Source organism: Vipera berus, assembly GCF_964194415.1.
Source record: "Vipera berus genome assembly, chromosome: 13".
NCBI classification, from domain to species: Eukaryota; Metazoa; Chordata; class Lepidosauria; order Squamata; family Viperidae; genus Vipera; species Vipera berus.
The window spans coordinates 9,466,129-9,485,652 of NC_138216.1; the positions used below are offsets into that span (position 1 = coordinate 9,466,129).

A 19,524-nucleotide genomic window follows, 5' to 3' on the forward strand; every position below is an offset into this window, starting at 1 on the left:
AGGAAGGGAAGGAAAAAGGGAAGGGAAGGGAGGGAAGGGAAGGGAAGGGAAGGAAAGGAAAAAGGGAAGGGAAGGAAAGGGAAGGGAAGGAAAGGAAAAAGGGAAGGGAAGGGAAGGGAAGGAAAGGAAAGGAAAAAGGGAAGGGAAGGAAAGGGAAGGGAAGGGAAGGGAAGGAAAGGGAAGGGAAGGAAAGGAAAAAGGGAAGGGAAGGGAAGGGAAGGAAAGGAAAGGAAAAAGGGAAGGGAAGGAAAGGGAAGGGAAGGGAAGGGAAGGAAAGGGAAGGGAAGGAAAGGAAAAAGGGAAGGGAAGGGAAGGAAAGGGAAGGGAAGGAAAGGAAAAAGGGAAGGGAAGGGAAGGGAAGGGAAGGGAAGGGAAGGAAAGGGAAGGGAAGGAAAGGAAAAAGGGAAGGGAAGGGAAGGAAAGGGAAGGGAAGGAAAGGAAAAAGGGAAGGGAAGGGAAGGGAAGGGAAGGGAAGGGAAGGAAGGAAAGGGAAGGGAAGGAAAGGAAAAAGGGAAGGGAAGGGAAGGAAAGGAAAGGAAAGGAAAGGAAAGAGAAAGGAAAGAGGGAAGGGAAGGGAAGGGAAGGGAAGGGAAGGGAAGGGGAAGGGAAGGGAAGGAAAGGAAAAAGGGAATGGAAAGGAAAGGAAAGGGGAAAGGGAAGGGAAGGGAAGGAGAAAGGAAAGGAATCTTTGCTGACAAGGCTTCTGGTCACCCTCCTCACCTTTCCCCCCTCCATCCTGTTCTTAAAATCAGCACGTGTAAATACCTCATGCTAGTTCCTGATCATAAATTGTCCAGCCAAGCATAAAGCAGAGAAAAGGAAGAATTGCAACACTAAATCTCTGAGGCTGTTCTTGCAGCAAACTCTCAACAATTCTGGATTGCCACTATTTCAAAGAATCGATTCGACATGCACTACACCAGCTTTGAAAAAGACTCTCTTTTCTTTTTCAAAGTGTGCACTTAAGTTTGGTCGTCTGCCGCCTGGGCTCTGCCCTTGAGGGAAATTGTGAGCTCTAGCAACTGTAAATGTTAATGGTGTGATGTTGTTAATGGCCAATATATACAGTTGTCAGGACCCACCCCAAACCACGTCTTAGGAAGACAAAACTCTTGGAGCCAAATCTTAGTTCAAAAGAAATCTTTACTATGACATGCTTGGCTGTAGGAATACAAGACAGGACTGAATATTGTTCTACAAACTAAACCCTTATAAAGAGTTCCCGGTTCAACCCCCCCCCTTAACCCCATTTGGTCAGTCCCCCATCATTTACCTCGTATCATCCCTCTCGTGGGAAAAAGGAACTTAGGACCTTTTATGTTTATTGCTCTCTTCCGTGACACAAGCCAGATGCTCCTACCCTAACCCCCCCTTTTGTTCCCCCAGTTCAAAAGGCTTCTCTTTTCCTTTGAAATGCCTAATACAGGCTCAATACACATCCGTTCCCTCCTCCTCGGGGAGATGGCAGGATCCATGGAATAATGTTTTAAACATACATTTATGAATATGATATAAATGGATTCTGGCAACAGTACTGTTCTTAATAATACAAAACCCCAGGAAGAAGTCCACCTCTCCCACCATTGGGGCCAGCTCAAGAAGAAGTGTTGAGAAAAAGATAACGGCGTTCCCACAAAATAGCTGGCTGGCCCAGGAAACACAGCCTGGAACAATCCCAATTTAAATACAGGTAGCCCTTGACTTACAACAATTCATTTACTGACCGTTTGAGGTTACAACAGCACTGGAAAAAAAGTGACTTATTACGACCGTTTTTCACACTTACAACCATTGTAGAATCCCCATGGTCATGTGATCAAAATTCAGACTCTTGGCAACTGACTCATATTTATGATGGTCGCAGTGTCCCGGGATCCTGGGATCCCCTTTTGCGATTTTCTGACCAGCATGGGGAAGGTAGCTTCCCTTAACAACTGGATTATTAGCTAAACAACTGCAGTGCTTCACTTAAGAACTGTGGCAAGAAAGGTCGTAAAATGGGGCAAAGTTCACTTATCAACTGTCTCCCTTAGGAACAGAAATTTGGGGTTGAGGTCGTAAGGGGAGGACTACCTGTCCACCAAAAGACAACTGATGCGTGCATGATGGAGATGCTGACAGAATGTGGCTGGCAAAGCATTTAAAGGCAATGTCAGAATCCATTTATATCATATTCATAAATGGAATGTTTCAAACATTATTCCATGGATTCTGCCATCTCCCAAAGAGAAGAGAACGGATGTGTATTGAACCGGTATTAGGCATTTCAAAGGAAAGGAAAAGCCTTTTGAACTGGGGAAACAAAAGGGGGGGGCTAGCATCTGGCTCGTGTCACGGAAGAGAGCAATAAACATGAAAGGTCCTAAGTTCCTTTTTCCCACGAGAGGGATGATACGAGATAAAGGATGGGCGACTGACCAAATGGGGTTAAGGGGTGTTAAACCGGGAACTCTTTATAAGGGTTTACTTGTGGAATAATATTAAGTCCTGTCTCGTTTCCTACAACCAAGCATGTCATAGTAAAGATTCTTTTTGGAATAGATTTGACTCCAAGAATTTTGTCTTCCTAAGACGTGGTTTGGGGTGGGTCCTGGCATTAGACAGGACTTAATCAGGAGACACACACATACACACAATTTATCCACATAATTAACATCTAAGGGACTGCTTCTCAACCTTGGCAGCTTAAAGATGGGTGGACTTCAACTCCCAGAATTCCCCAGCCAGCAGCCACTGAAGTTCACACAACTTAAACTTACCAAAGCTGGGGAATCCTGATCTAGCCTAACTGTGCCAAAGTTGTGCCCCGTAATCCTTTCGTGGCTCCTAGATGGGTAGCACCAAATTTCTGAGATTTTTTTTTCTGACCAGCATTTAAAGTTTTGCAAACCTTTCAGAAACCAAATGGATCCCTTAAGCCTTGCAGACAATAGAAAGAGTGCAGAGAAGAGCAATACAGATGATTAAGGGACTGGAGGCTAAAACATATAAGGAACGGTTGCTGGAATTGGGTATGTCTAGTTTAATGAAAAGAAGGGCAAGGGGGGAACATGATAGCAGCCTTCCAATATCTCAGGGGCTTCCACAAAGAAGAGTCAAGCTATTCTTCAAAGCGTCCTGAAGGCAGGACAAGAAGCAAAGGATGGAAACTAATCAAAGAGAGAAGCAACCTAGAACTAAGGAGAAAGTTCCTGACCATTAGAACAATTAACCAGTGGAACAACCTGCCTCCAGAAGCGGTGAATGCTCCAACACTGAAAGTTTTTAAGAAGAGACTGGACAGCCATTTGTCTGAAATGCTACTATAGGGTTTCCTGCCAGAGCAGGGGGTTGACTAGATGACCTCCAAGGTACCTTCCATCATCATCATCATCAGGATCCCATTTTCCTCTTTTCAAAAGTCCTAACCCCTCCCTCCCCCAATGGACCTGAGGCCTCTCCCACTGTTGGAGTGTCACCCTTCACTTCTTGCACAAAATCATTCTCTTGGGCCAAGAGAACGGCAAGGGCCTGATCTAGCCTGAAGGCTTGTGCAGAGGACACAACACCGCCTTTATTAAAAAAGGAAAAAACAACAGAGAAGCTACCGGCTTTAATTCAGTTGAGACACCTCTTGAGGCTTGACCCAAAGCTGCCTTCTCTGATTTTAATGGCAGCCTGTTGGGATTCCCCTCGTCTCTGTTAAGAGGGGCTTACCCACTTTGGCAGTCACTTCCGCTATCAGAAATCATTATAAATGTGTATTCAAAAGCAAACCTTTGAAAAAGAGGATTTATTATCGAGGGCGTAGCAATGTGTGTATTCCCCAGAGGCTGACCAAGCAAGCTGAGAATCCAACTTCTAGTCCACAAAAGTCGAACTCTGAAGATTTCACCAGCTGCTTTCAAAATTTTGGGGTTGCAGCAAAACTTGGGGGATCCAGGCAGTGCCTAGTTAGAATCTACTCAGAATGGGTGGAGGATCTGAAGATCCACCAATCGTAATGCCCCCCAAGTTCAAGAACCAGTGAATTTCCAATGGATTTGCTGCACTCCATGGATTGCTAAAATCCAGCCGTGCAACACTGGGCATTAAAAGTGATGGCACCAATTCTTCGGCAGACTGAAAAATCTGATGTTACTCGTGACTCAAGAAAAGTTTGCAGATGATCGACACAATGCATTAGGGACGTCCTCGACTGAAAAAGTTGTTGAACATTTCACATATACACATTGTAGAGGTTTACACACCCGCATTTATTTATTAGATTAGGACGCTGAGCTTGTCGATCAGAAGGTCGGCAGTTTGGCGGGTCGAATCCCGAGTGCTGCCTAGCAGAGTGAGCGCCTGTTACTCATCCCAGATTCTGCCAACCTAGCAGTTCGAAAGCACATAAAAATGCAAGTAGAAAAATAGGGACTACTCCGGTGGGAAGGTAACAGCGTTCCGTGCGCCTTTGGCGTCTAGTCATGCCGGCCACATGACCACGGAGACGTCCTCGGACAAGCGCTGGCTCTTTGGCTTTGAAACAGAGATGAGCACCGGCCCCTAGAGTCGGAAACGACTAGCACGCATGTGCGGGGGAACCTTTACCTTTACTTTATAAATAGCTCAAGATGGTGAATATACTTAATGCTCCTTCATCTGCACGTTTTCTCCACAATAACAATCCTCTGAGGTGGGCTGGGCTGGGAGAGAGAGAAACTGGCTCAATATTGCCCAATTGGCTTTCATGCCTACGGCAGGACTAGAACTCACCATCTCCTGGTGATTGGCCCAAAGTCACCCAGTCAGTTTTCATGCCTTAGAAGGCACTAGAATTCCCCGTTACCTGATATGTAGGCCAGCAGCTTGAGTCCTATATATAATTTTTCTTAATGTACAATTTTTGGGGCCTCCTTTTCTCCCCCCACCCCCGCTTTTTTTCCTTCTGTTTGTTTTGTCTTATTTTTTTTTTTAAAAAAAATCACCTACCATTAGAAAGAAAGAAAAAAGACAAATTGTCAGATTTACACTCTCGTAAAACCTTGCCAGATCAGGACACAACTCAAAAATGTACCTGCCGTTAGGATCACTGAGCAGGAAATTGCCTCCAAGTGGATTTGGGTTTCATTGCAAACCCGTAATTCTGGAATCTGTGGCTCCTTTTATGGGCAGTGCCAAACCAAGGAGGCTGGAGGCCAAACAGGCACACCCAGCCCTCCTTGGCAAAGCTGCCCCAAACCTCCACGTTGATACGGATCCTGCCCTGAACTTCCTCCCCTCCTCCGTCTTTCATCTGCCCTGCAAACAAAACCCACTTCTTTCTGTGCCAGGAAGACAAATCTCCATTGTTTATCTTGAGAAACAAAATTAAAAAAAAAAAACTAAACCGTGGATGGACACATTCCTTTCCTCTGTTGCTTTTTCATCTGACCTGTTTTTCATGCCTTGAATTTGCAAAGGCTGCCGTAGCCTCGAGACTCCGGTGGGAGGAGGGGGAATCACTGGGGGGGGGGGAAAAAAAAATCAAGTGTGGACTCTGGATAGATGGGCCAGCCACCGTTCTGGATGAAGTCAAAAGCCACAAATACGATTGGCCTCAGATTCATTTCCTCCGCTCAAAATGCACAGGGAAGGTCTGTGTGTGTGTGTCTCTGCCAGCCTCTCTTCAAATGGAGATGTGATTTAAAGCAGAGGTCTCCAACCTTTGGGGGCACCAGGGACCGGTTCCGTGGGGAAAAGTTTTTCCGCGGACCGGAGGGTGCGTGGTTTTGTGTGCTGCCTGCATCCCGTGGATGGGGCTTTGCTTGTTTGTGCGGATCGGTTGCTGTCATGCTGCCACCCAGTACCGGTCCACAGACCAGGGGTTGGGGACCCCTGATTTAAAGCTCCCTGCTCCAAAACTCTAGAGTCTTGAGGGGCAGGCAAGGTGTGGTGGTGGGGAAGAGAAAGGACAACGGTTGGGTAGTCCTTGACGTACGACCAAAATTGAGCCCAAAATTGATGTGGTGAAGTGAGACGTTGGTTAAAACTGCGCTTTGCCCCATTTCACGACCTTACTTGCCAGACAGTTGTGAAGTGGATCACAGCAACTGATAAGCAACACAAGTTGTTAAGTGAATTGCTTTTGATTTTGCTTGTCAAAAGGTGGCAAAAGGGGATCAAGTGACCACGGGACACAGCAACCGTCATAAGGACGAACCGGTTGCCAAGCGTCCGAATTTCGATCACGTGACCACGGGGATGCTCCAAAGGTCGTAAGTGTGAAAAATGGTCATAAGTCACTTTTTCAGTGCCGTTCTAACGTTGAACAGTCACTAAACAGTCTGATTTATGCGCTGAGTGTATATATACCATCCTTCCTCATCCAGCCTGCGTAGAATCCACCTGTACGTAACCCCCAAGCACCTACGGCAATCGTGCTAGGACAGGCTGGTGTATTATTTTGATAACTGGAATAATGCCTGCTCTCGGGAAGATCCAATTACGAGAAATTTTAAATGCTGTAGTATTTCTTTCAACTATCTACCTATTGATATAGAAATCAGTTTGCTATTTTTAAGAGGGCTTGGTTTTATTTATATTCTGCCTTTTTTGATAACTAATTCAAGGTGGCAAATAAACCTCTTCCTATTTTTTCCAACAACAGCCCTGTGAGGTGGGTTGGGCTGAGAGAGAAGGACCGGCCCGAAGTCATCCAACAGACTTCCATGCCTAAGGAGGGACTAGAACTTCCAGGCTCCTGGTTTCTAAGCTAGCACCTGAACCACTACACCAGGGCTAGGCAACTTTGGCTCTTTGATGACTTGTGGACTTCAACTCCCAGAATTCCTGAGCCAGCCATGCTGAGGGGAAAGGGAGAGGTTTCCAAGCTGAGCCATGCTGCCTGAGGAATTCTGGGAGTTGAAGTCCACGAGTCATAAAAGAGTCAAGGTTGCCTGCCCCTGCCCTAGACCAAATTGGCTCTCTTACTTTTAAGGAGAGAGACTGAGAACCAGTTTGATGTTGTGGTTAAGGCATTGTGCTGGGAGGCCCCGAGTTCTAGTCCTGCCTTAGGCACAAAGCCAGCTGGGTGACCTTGGACCAGTCACTTTCTCTCAGCCATAAGAAGGCGACAAGGGTGGGGGGAATTGCCAATTGTGGAAAAAGCAGAGATTCGAGGAATTAGTTCAGGACGAATAGTAGATGACGCACCAGAAGGGCACACGTGTGTGATTAAAACATGGCACCGCAGCCTGCAACTCTTTCCCTCAAATTAAACCTCAGGAAAGATAATGAATGTTGGTGAAATTGAAGAAGAGAAAGGGAACATGAATAATTCAAAGAAATCCAGGTTGCCTGTGAGTTCAGAGGAACAATTACACACAAATGCAAAGCCAGGTATAGCTAAATTAAGAAACTGGCCTGTTCTAAGAGCAATATCATTTCTGACAAATTACTACAAAAAATCAGGCTGGGCTCCGACATTAAGCCAATGTTTGCTCTGCTGGAGCTGGGTGGAGCATGCTTATTAGCCCAAGTTCAAGACTCCTTGGCCTAATGCATTGTGTGAACCCAGTTAAGGTACAAACATTGGCTAGTTTGTTTTAACTACAGCTTACTTATGTTTTGCAGGTGTGTTTTAATTACCATTTACAAAACAAGCCCAATTGCCAGCTTCATATCCCAGCTAAAACTTGGCATAACTCACTGAACAACTTGCCTTGCTTAAGTAACTCAAATTCTCCTCCCAGTTGTGGTTCTAAGTTGAGACTATCTGTATAATGCTTCTTTATTTCACATATCCTTTTACTGTAGTAAATGCCACTGAAAATTCAACCTTAAGACGAGTTTCTCTATATAACAGCAGGAAAAAGCATGCTTGACTCAGTGTGTAAAATGAGAGCAACTTCTGTACTCTTGGGGAAAAAAAACACAAGAGAACTATCTAGCCCACTGAATTCAGCCCCCTTGCTGTGGGGGGGGGGAATACTCCATGAGAATAACCTGCAGCCCTACAAATCATACAAAAAGAAAAACATTTAGTTCACATCATGGGTTGGATTTGACTTGCACAAAGTGATGAGATACTCCTAAAGCTGTACCAATCCATCGTTATGATCCCCTTGAGAAATCTCTACTAATGCAAAGATACAACAGGTAAGTTGCAGACAGAAATTCAGAAAAGCAAGCAACTCATTAAGGGATGTAATGGATCTCAAACTGCTTCCAGAAGAATAATCTGACACCTCTTAAGGGCCACTGTATGTAATTTTTGTTCCAATTGCAGGTGCAAATTTAAAAAGGGACCCTAAAAAGAGAAAACACAGGCTCTGTAATCACAAAAATTACTATGTTATGTTTCAGGGTTACTCTATTACCTAGTGCAGGGGTTTTCAAACTTGGCCCTTTTATGACTTGTGGACTTCAACTCCCAGAATTCCTCAGCCAGCATGCCTGGCTGAGGAATTCTGGGAGTTGAAGTCCGCAAGTCATAAAAGGGCCAAGTTTGAAGACCCCTGACCTAGTGGGATATACAAGATTTGACCTTTTTTCCCCTCCCTTTTAAGAATTATATATAATTCTTAAATACATTACTATAAATATATCACAGACATTATTAAATATATTATTCTTTTTCAATAAACTTAAGGAAACTTTTGAAATTCAGCTAAGGACTTCCTTCAACCCTAGGATCCAAAGCTTCCCATCCTAAAGTCAGCCTTCCTTCAGCCTTCTCTGACTGGGTGCCCTACATATACAGTATATGCTTTCAATTTCCAGAATTCCCTAGTTGCCGTGACTGCCACTAAGAATTCTGGGAGCTGAAGTCCACAAGTCTTAAAGTTGGCCAAGGTTGGAAAGCAGCTAGTTAGGAAAGTCCGCTTTTCACAAACAGGACACTTTATAAAATTATTAGCTTTATGCTAATCTGCCTATGTTAAATTACGGGTCTTTACTGCTACGCCTGGATTATCAACCGGATTATCCATGAAGCCAGTCTGGAAGAAAATCCACACCTGGGCCCAAAGCAAACTTAAAAGAGCCACGAATTTACCTCAGGAGTTTAGCTAGAACTGACCAAGCAGGCTTCAAAGCAGCATCATGAAGCATTTCAAGCATTATCACGCAGTCAACCTCACTCATCACACCTGCACAATGACACACCACTAAGCAGAGGCATCAAACTAAGTTTAGCCATTTAAAAAAAAGCTTCTACCTTGAGGGGAAAAAACAGTTCTGCTTGTAGCAAATGCAAATTAAGTGACTCACAGAATCATCTAGGGCTAATTTTCCACAGCTTCCTAATTCCCCTCCTCTTTTTATCATCTAGGTCAGGGGTCTTCAAACTTGGCCCTTTTATGACTTGTGGACTTCAACTCCCAGAATTCCTCGGCCAGCATGCCTGGCTGAGGAATTCTGGAAGTTGAAGTCCACAAGTCATAAAAGGGCCAAGTTTGAAGATCCCTGATCTAGATCAATGTTTCCCAACCTTAGCAGCTTTAAGATATGTGGACTTCAACTCCCAGAAATCCCGTGGTCCAAGGTTGAAAGACACCGAAGTCTAGAGGCTATAGGACCCTAGGAAAAACTGAATTAGGCCTAATGTTTTAGAGTAACCTGGTTTACACACTGAATCAAGGAATGGTTTGTTTAGTTATAGTTTAGAGCAGGGGTATTCAACCTTGGCTAACTTTAAGACTTGTGGACTTCAATTCCCAGAATTGAATTCTGGGAATTGAAGTCCACAAGTCTTAAAGTTACCAAAGTTGGACACCCCTGGTTTAGAGATAAACCATGAATGGAGGTGCACTCCCATAACATGTTAAGCTACAAATCATAGTTAACAAAGGACCACAGCGGGGTTCACCTAGGGCAGGGGTAGGCAACCTCGGCTTTTATGACTCATGGACTTCAACTCCCAGAATTCCTGAGTCAGCTCATAAAAGAGCTGAGGTTGCCTACCCCTGACCTAGGGGAAACCAACCCCAAACAAACTTAAGTACCACACTATCCAGTTCTTGCTTCACTGAAAGAGTTAATTAAGACAAATATAACTCACTCAGATCTGCATCCTTGATCTTGTGTGGTCAATTCTATTAGAGGAGATGGAAACTGTTTACATCCCTGAGTTTGGGCCCTGCAAATGTGTTTACTATTCTACCTTGTTTATTCAAACTGAGCACCCGTTTACACAAACAAAGATGATCAAACCACCAAACGTTTTTCGCAAAGCTGCATCCTATCAATCTCCAAGCGAAGGGCAGGAAATTTGAATTATTTCTCTTGTCCGTAATTCTGCACTAAAAACACTTGGCATATGGAAACCCCAAATTTCTTAGGGTCTGGCCAAACTGTTATCCCTAAGGTGTATCAAACACACTGGTTAAAAGAAAAAAGCACAGAAACAACACAAGCCTGATTTGTAATGTGACTCCTTGCTAGCCAAATAAAACTGAGCCTAAACAGACCAGGCCCAACTTTAGCTAGAATTACAACTCTTTCAAGCCACCCCCATCCCTGTAACAAAAGACCAGCAACCATTATTTAGTATGTTGATAATTCTCCAATCAAATGCTTAGGACTCCTCTTCGTGGACCAAGTCTACACAAATCTCAGCGCATCCTTTTTTGGATAAATAAGATTTACAGGCCCCAATTTGTTAGCAAAGGTTGGAGAAGGGAACGCCATTAAACGCGAAACACCACCAAAGCCCACGGTGCATAAAAGCACCCCCCACCCCCCAGATTACCTGCTCTGCCCCATAAACAGTAGCAAACTGCACAAACTCCTCCATCTGGACAAATCCATCATCGTCCTGGTCCAGGGCCCTGAAGACCATTCGGAGCTGAGGAGCATCTTCCAAGCAGCCATGTAGCTCTTCCTCCAGGTGTTGGGCCTGCCCCAAAGTTAAATGGGGGGCCAGATCGTCGGAAGACTGGAGAGGAGGGAGCAATGTATTTGGGGGAGTCGCCGCCAGGGGCCTCAACAAAGGGGGACCCTGGCCCGCTTGAGAGTCCGAGTGGTCCATCTCATCCGTCCAGGGACAATCCAGAAAGAGCCCGGCGCCGTAGGATTCCTCTCCCGGAGGGGTTGCAAGATCCAGAAACAGCCCCCCTGGCCCTGAGAGGGTCCCCGGGATGGGGCAAAAAGGCTCCACGACGTCCAACTCTTCCCGGCTCCCCGCTGCCCCCAGTCGTAAATCCGGAGCAAGGGGATGTTCTGCTAAAGAGCTGGAACCCCAAGGCGCATCCTCAGCCGCTTCCTCCGGCTCCAGGCTCGGCCCGACGACGGCGGCGGCGGCGGGATCTTGCCGGCGATCTCCCACACCTGAGTCGCTTTCCCCGAGGCTGATTGGGCCGCCGCCTCCCCGAGCACCCGGGTGCGCGTCTGGCTCCTCCGGGCCGGGCCGGCAGCCGCCGACGGAAGAGGAGGAGGAGGAGGAGGAGGAGAAGGAGGCTCGACGGGGACCCCACTCGGCCGTCCCGCGCAGCACCTGCTCCCGGGTGGGGGTCTCCGTGTCCGGCAGCACCAAGGCGGCAGGGGCGCTGGGGTAGCTTCCCCCGACGGGGCTCCCTCGGGAACGGAGCAGCAGCAGCTCCGAGCCGGGCAGAGGCGGCTCCAGACTCAGCCTCGCTTCCCGCGCCGTCGGGGTCCCCGGGGCGGAGAGGGTCCGGAGCAGCAGCGGCGGCGGCTCCATGGCCGTCGGAAAAGCGGGCGAGGGCCGGGGGCTCCTAGCCCCCTCCCTCCTCCTCTTCCTCCTCCTCCTCCTCTTCCTCTCCCCCCAGCGGGGGCGGCCGAGCGGGGTCCCGTCCAAGAGGCCCGCCCAGGCTCCGGGAGCTCCCCCCGTCGCCTTCGCCGCTCTTTTGGGAGGCGCAGCCGGGGCGCCTCCATCAGCTCCGCGCCTTTGGCATCTCCGGAGCAGCCGGGGCTCGGCTCCGGAGCGCGCACGCGGGAGCGCGCCTGCTGCTTCCCCCAGCCGGGCAGAGGCGCGGGGGGGGGGGAGGGGGAAACGGGAGGGATGGAAAGGGGGCGATGTGCAAGCCAAGGGGACCCCCCCTCCCCCCCAAAGGCAGCTCTGGCGCCAGAGACCCCCACTCCCGTCCCCCCAGCAGCAGCAATAGCAGCAGCAGCGGCTGGAGGGGCTGCTTGCAAGGCAACGGCCGGGATTGGGGGGGTTGGAGGGCAGCCGAGCCTACCCGGCGGGGGTCGTCCAGCCCCGCTTGCTGCAAAGGCGCCGGGCGGAGCGGCTTGCTGCCAGCCGGTTGCCGGGCGGAAGAGTGGCCGGGCTCGGCTCGGCCTGCCCAGCGGCGCTCGCGGCTCCTCCCCGGCGGAGGAGGGTCGGCTTTGTGCGCGGCCCCCGCCCGCTCCTCCCTTGCGAGGCTCGGCTGGGCCAGAGCCGGCGGGGAGGGGCCGGGGCAGCCGCCAGGAGGGAGCCGGGCCGGTTCCCGCAGTGCTGGGCGGCCCGACTAGCGGGAGGTTCCGCCAGCAGCCCAGCCACGCCGGCCAGGCGCATCGAATTGGGGAGGGGGGCTCCCTTCTCATGAGCGCCAACGATGGAGAGGTGTGTGTGTGGGTGGGTGGGGAGGGGGTCCTTTTCAGCAGCGCCTGGGAGCACAGGTAGTCCTCGACTTACAACAGTCCACTTAAGAGACCGGTGAAAGTTACGACAGCACTGGGGTGTGTGTGGAAAAGTGACTTATGGCCATCGCAGCATCAACATTCAGCCACTTGGCAACTGGTTCGTATTTACGACCGCTGCAGTGTCCCGGGATCACCCGATCCACTTTTGCGACCTTAGGACAAGCAAAGTCGGGGGGGGGGGTGTGGAGGGGGGAGGAAAGCCCGGTTCACTTAACAACCGTGGTACCAACTTAAGAACTGCGGCGATTCCCTTAACAACGGTGGCAAGTGAGGTCGTAAAATGGGGCAAAACTCACTGAACAACTGTCTCTCTTAGCAACAAGAATTTGGAGCTCAATTGTGGCTGTAAATCAAGGACTGAATGAATGAATGTGCAAAGATTATTTTATTATTATTATTATTATTATTATTATTAAATAATAATAATAATAATTAAATTATTTAATAATAATAATAATAATAATAATAATAATAATAATAATAATAATAATAATAATAATAATAATAATAAGAAGAAGAAGAAGAAGAAGAAGAAGAAGAAGGATTCTGGTATCACCTTTTCCAATTTCCGACGAATGTATTTTGTTAAAAGGCGTCATCTTTCCTAACTCCAGCTGTCTTCATCAGATGCCAGAGAAGCTCAGTGAAATGAAGTGTGCTGTAGTTCACAAAAGCCGACTTAAGAAAATATAAAAGGCGCTATATGGGATTCTTCCTGATTTGGGGTTTTGCACAAGACCCCCGCCTCACTTTGTTGCTGGGTAATTTAACAACTGTGTGTTGTGCTAATCCTGCCATCCAGATTAATTCAAAAAAGCCATAATAAACTCATAGTTTAACATAGCCACAATTACACACACACCAACTTGTGTTTTCTTTTTGCTTCTGATACTATATTGCTTTTTTCTTTGTTTGCTATTTTTTTAAAGAAGTGTTCTTGCAAAACAAGAACATGCAAACTTCAAAAAGGCGAGGAGCAAAGTGATCCAGAAAAGCGATGCCGTTCTCTAAAAGACCACATAATTTCCTGTTTCTCTATCATGGGCAACCTCTGTGGCCTGATCAAGATTTCTTGCAACTCAACCAGGATTATTATTATCCCCAAAACCCCATTCCAGGAAGCAAAAGTTCACAAACACAGCCGCCTGTGCTAATTGTCTGGAGGGTCACCTCTGGTGAACCGTAAGATTTATTGCCTTTTTGTTTTCAGTCACCGCCACTCTGGCAACCTCACAGGCAAGGAGACTATTCCTCAATGCTCATGCTCACTGCGCATGTGCGAAGAGAGGGGGGGGACTTGATTTAAAGGGCCAGAGGCTCTTTTTCCATCCCCCCCCCCAAAATCTCCAGGTTCTCCCTCAGCCCCAAAAGCAAAATGAGAGATGGGTTTTCCATGGTCTGGCACCACAACCCCCCAGTAAACCAGTATGTGACCTATAACACAGCAATCCGGGTCTAAGAAAGTTACGTGCTTCATACTTTTCTGCTGTGTAGGTAGTCCTCAACTTATGACTGTCCAAAGTTATGACGGACCTCCCCAATGCTACTTACAACCTGTTTCCAGAGTAATGACAGCCACATATATCCCCCATTGTCACATGATCGCATTTTGGGTGCTTGGCAATCAAATCAAGTTTATAGTCATTTGCAGCATCCTGGGGTCATGTAACGCAATTTGCAACAGTTTTTGCTGGTTTACTTCCAGTTTGCAGCAAAAACACCCATTGGATAAATGGATTCGCTTAACTGCCGCATTCACTTAACGACTGTTGAAAAAACGGTTCACTTCAAATCTGATCATGTGATGTTTGGACTTTTGACCACAATTCCGGGCTCAATTCCGATCGTAAATCAAGGATTACCTATAGATAATATTGTTATACAGACTGAGCATAACCTAATATAAGCCGTGGCGGTGCAGGGGTTAGAATGCAGAATTGCAGGCTAACTGCTCACTGCCAGGAGTTCGATCCTGACCGTCTCAAGATTGACTCAGCCTTCCAAGGTCAGTAAAATGAGGACCCAGATTGTTGGGGACAATAGGCTGACTCTAAACCACTTAAGAGAGGGCTGTAAAGCACAGTGAAGTGGTATATAAGTCTAAGTGCTCTTGCTATAATAGATGAATTTGCATGCTATAGAAAATATGAACACTCACATTATCTTTTTAAGCCTCCCCAGTTTTACATCTTCTAATCTTCAATTTCTAACACTGTCAATGCAGACCCAAGCCTTCTATTTAGTCTGGAGGTTTTACATCACCATTGATCATACTTGTCCAGGCGTTTATCTATTCCGTTTTAAAGGCATTTAACCCAACAAGCCTCAGCTCATTTGTTCTCTAGTCAAATTCTATCTTTCTCTTTTGGTCCATCACTGCTATGACTACGAAAGAAATGCCGAATATTTGTTTAATCTCATCTAGTGACAGGCCCAGCGTGACATCTCCTACAAGGCTGACTGAAGTCATGACAAAAACTAAATTTAATCTAATCTCTACTTAATTAAAACTAAATTCAGTCAATACAAATACTGTCATGTGTGTAATTACTTTCTTTAGGACAAGCGACATTTTCCAACAATTGAAGAAAAAAAATCCAACTCCCGAAGCATCTCCGTCCCGAGGAATAAAGGATGGGACCTGGATTAAACTATGGTTTTAAGGCAGAAACCATGATTAGTATCCCAATGGTTGGGATCAAGCAACATGCTAAGGGAGACTCGTAGCACTACGTCTGAACTTGGATCTGAATTCAATATACGACGACAGATAGTCTTCGACTTACAATTTTCTTTAGTGACCATTCAAAGTTATGAGAGCACTGAAGTGACTTATGACCATTTTTCACACTTAATGACCATTAACAACTGCAGCAAAAAAGATTGTAAAATGGGGCAAAAAGTCACTTAACACCTGCCTCGTTTAGCAACAGAAATTTTAGGCTCTTAAGTTGTTGTCTTAAGTTGAGGACTAGGTAAAGGTAAAGGTGCTAGTCGTTTCCTACTCTAGGGGCCGGTGCTCATCTCCGTTTCAAAGCCGAAGAGCCGGCGCTTGTCCGAGGACGTCTCCCTGGTCATGTGGCTGGCATGACTAGACGCCAAAGGCGCACGGAACGCTGTTACCTTCCCACCGGAGTGGTCCCTATTTTTCTACTTGCATGTTTACCTGCTTTCGAACTGCTAGGTTGGCAGAAGCTGGGACGGGTAACAGGCGCTCACTCTGCTATGCGGCACTCGGGATTCGACCCGCCAAACTGCCGACCTTCTGATCGGTAACCTCAGCGTCCTAACCCACTGAGCCACCGCGTCCCTTTGAGGACTAGCTGTACATAAACCAAGTTTTACTTTGTTTTATCTCGCAGTGGCCTCTTTTTCTTATTTTAGAAACATTTAAGACCAAAAACACCCTGTTATTAGCACTGAATCACATTGCATTTTGAACTCAGAAGGTGTTTATTACATCCCAGGCATCTCATTGGTTCTTAATTTAGCGTGCAGCCAAAATATTGCCCAGCTCCAAACATAGGATACGACGTCAAATCTGTTACAAAGCAAATTAAAAAGGGTTGACTTAACTGCGTAAGACACCAAGAACTGGGTGAGAAAAGGGCCTCTGTGTCAAAACATGTCAGTTGCCATTAAGAGCTCGACTTGTTACCGATTATATTTAGGTACCATGTAAAAGGAGGAGGCAAACAGGCTTATCAGAAAGCAATCTCTGTAGCTTTAAACCAGCACAAAAGAATGCAGAGGATATAGGCTAAATGACCTTTCAAATGGAAAAATACAGTTATAGGTGATCCTCGACTTACGAACACAGCAGGGCCCAAAATTTCATTGCTAACTGAGACACTTAAATTGAGTTTTGCTGCACTTTATCACCTCCCTTGCCATAGTTGTTAATTGAATCGCTGGTTATTTAATAATAATAATAATAATAAAAATAAAAATAATGTTGGAAGGGACCTTGGAGGTCATTTAGTCCAACCCCCTGCTCTGGCAGGAAACCCTATACGGTTGTCAACATGGCTGTGAATCTGTCTTTCCCCATTGACTTTGCCTGTCAGAAGGCCGCAGAAAGTGATCCCTGGACAAGACAGCCATCATAAATATAAGCCAGTTGCCAAATTTTGATCATGTGCAATGGTCATTAAGTGTGATAAACGGTCATAATTCACATTTTCCAGAGCCGTTGTAACTGTTACGAGTTGAGGACCACTTGCAGATGGAAACAGCGAAGAAGCTGCCCGCTTCCTCCCATCCGCAACCTGACATGAAAGGCCTGAAGGAGAAGCACAGCCTTTTCGACTCGAGCAACCATTTTTATTTCCCACAATTCCCCTCAGGACCGGACATAACCCTGCCGAAGGGCATTCTGGGGAATATAAAGGCTCTCCCTGTTACTGCCAGCAATCTGTGATCACCACCCTGTACGTAGGGGCATTTTTGCAAATGATTTTTGATGCTGTTCTATAAGCAGTCTTTTCTATGGGGCTTAAAGACGAGAAATGCAATAAAAGCAGTGTTCTCTACCTATGAGTGTCAGTGAGTCTGTGTTTTTCAAATCTGGCCACTTTTAAGATATGTGAATCAATCCCAGAATTCCATGGCTGGCTGAGGAATTCTGGGGGTTGAAGTCCACCCATCTTAAAGCGGCCAACTTTAAAAAAAACACTGCCTCTAGACATAACCTCACAGAGAGAGAGAGAGACAGAGAGAGAGAGAGAGCGCAAAATGAGGGAAGCTAGAACAGGCATCAATTATAACATAGTTCTTAAAATAACTTATTTGGTATGAGCCCCCCAAACACCCCTCTCTTCTTGAGTCTTAACGTATCTTCTCCAGCCAAGACACCACTAAAATTCTTCCTCTTATATCGGCAGCATCATCCCTCTGTTTTCCTTTCTCACTTCAAGCCTGGAGCTCAAAGGCATTTTCATGTCTCCAAAAAGTTTTTGAGAAGAGAGGAAGGGGAAAAAATAAAGAAGAAGGATTTCTGCTTAATTTCTCCCCAGCCAGGACTGACCCTCGCTTGTTCATTCCTAACCATTCCTGAATGATTAACTGCACCTTTCTTGGGGCCAAAGAAAGCTTTTAAAATGCTGTTAAATGCCAGCCTGTATTTGAGCAAATATGTATGTGTGTGTATGTGTATATATACACGTGTGTGTGTGTGTGTGTGTGTGTGTGTGTGTGTATATATATATATATATATATATATATATATATATATATATATATATATATATATATATATATATATATATATACACATATACACACACACACACATACAAACATGCAAACACACTATCCTTTTCTAAAGAGCTATTCATAAATATGGAATTTGACCAGACAAGGTGGTGACAGCATTTGCAGTCTAAAATTTGAACCAGACAGGACTCTCCAAGGTGCTTTCACCTTGGCTCTTTGTGACCACGAAGATGACGGCGTGTTGATGTTGCACGCTGTCCAGAGTCACCCAATCTAACGAGACGTCTTATAAATCTTGAAATAAATGAAGAGTTATGTGCCATCACGCCCAAGTCAACTCTTGACTTTTCCTCCAAACTGCCTGCATGATGTATAAGCACAGGATTTAGCGCGGAGCTAAATCATTCGCAACACTTTTTTTCTTTTTCTTTCTTTCTTTCTTTCTTTCTAAACAAACAAGGACAATTTGTGGGAACTGGACAAAATCCTTCCCTCCGTGCGAAAAGGACCAGCATGCTCTTGGTTCCCAGCGCCCGTCTAAAGCCTGCATCCTTGAAGACAAGGGATGCTCCACGCCTCTGGCACCTGCCTGTTACTATAGCTACGGAAAGAATTGCAGAGTGGCAGCTTCAGGAATCCCATTGGCTCCGGAGAGAAGGAAGGATTAATTGCTTAGCAACGGTTCACTTGAAAACTCGCTGACAGAGAAGGCAGAAACCCACCCAGGAAAGGCAGGGGGGCACCTGTTGGGGGGAAGACAACATGAGCAATGGGGGTCTGACATTCTCATTTGCACTCCCCCACCCCCTCAGGTTTCCAAGCCAGATGCTTTTAAAGCAAACAGCGATTCCTTCTTCGCAAACTGGCTTTCAGATAGACTATCCCTGGTCGTGGAAGTTCCATTTCTTACCCAAGGCTATAAAAATACAGTACCTTTCCCCAAGGAAGCATTCGTAAATTTGGGGAGGAGACATCTATTTCCCACACACACACATCCCAAAAGCAGCCTTAAAACATTATTTGCATTTATGTGGGATGAACCGAAGAGATGGGATCCTGTTTCAGAATGGTGTTTGCCACTATAATAATGGCCCCCCCAAAAAATCTTCAGTTCCAAAAAGATAATTTTGGAAGGAAGGGAAAGGGTTAGGAGATATGAGGCACATTCGTGCTTTAAGCTTTAAGCATGAATGTTGTGTAAGTTTCCCAACACCACGACTATTTTTAAAAAGGCTACAAACTTCGATGTCACTCTTTAAGCCTGTGTGTGTGTGTGTGTGTGTGTGTGTGTGTGTGTGTGTGTCTGTGTGTGTGTGTGTGTGTTCAATCTTGGCAACTTTAAGAGCTGTGGACTTTGACACCTAGAACTCCCCAGCCAGCACAGAATTCTGAGAGCTGAAGTCCACAGTTCTTAAATTTGCCAAAGTTGGACACTCCTGCTCTAAGCAACCTTCCTGTGGCCTCCAGTAGCCAGGAAAATAAAAATAAAAATACATCCCCTCGGAAGAATTCAGCGTTGACCGCTGCTACATTATTCCATCAAGCGCATCTTGGCATCACGATGCAAATCTTTCCCCAGAACAGCAAATGAATGGGCTGACAAACGAACGAGATTTTCCCCGTGGCATCAGGAAGGGCATCCAGCCAGTAAATGCTCAGGTCCATACAGTCACCCTGACTCCACCCCAAATGAAGGGATTACAGGGTTGTAAAAAGGGAGTTTGT

The 19,524-nt window shown here is 46.2% G+C and overlaps 1 protein-coding gene across 3 annotated transcripts in view; it reads right to left on the minus strand.

The window, feature by feature from the left end:
* Positions 1-12,180, minus strand: part of RAB11FIP3 (RAB11 family interacting protein 3) — an 85,196-nt gene extending 73,016 nt beyond the window's left edge. For all 3 annotated transcript variants that reach the window (XM_081338375.1, XM_081338376.1, XM_081338374.1), the window contains exon 1: positions 10,694-12,180. In XM_081338375.1, coding sequence (XP_081194501.1) covers positions 10,694-11,641 — 948 coding nt within the window. In that variant the 5' untranslated portion in view covers positions 11,642-12,180. The remainder of the gene's footprint in view (positions 1-10,693) is intronic.
* Positions 12,181-19,524: the final 7,344 nt, after the last annotated feature.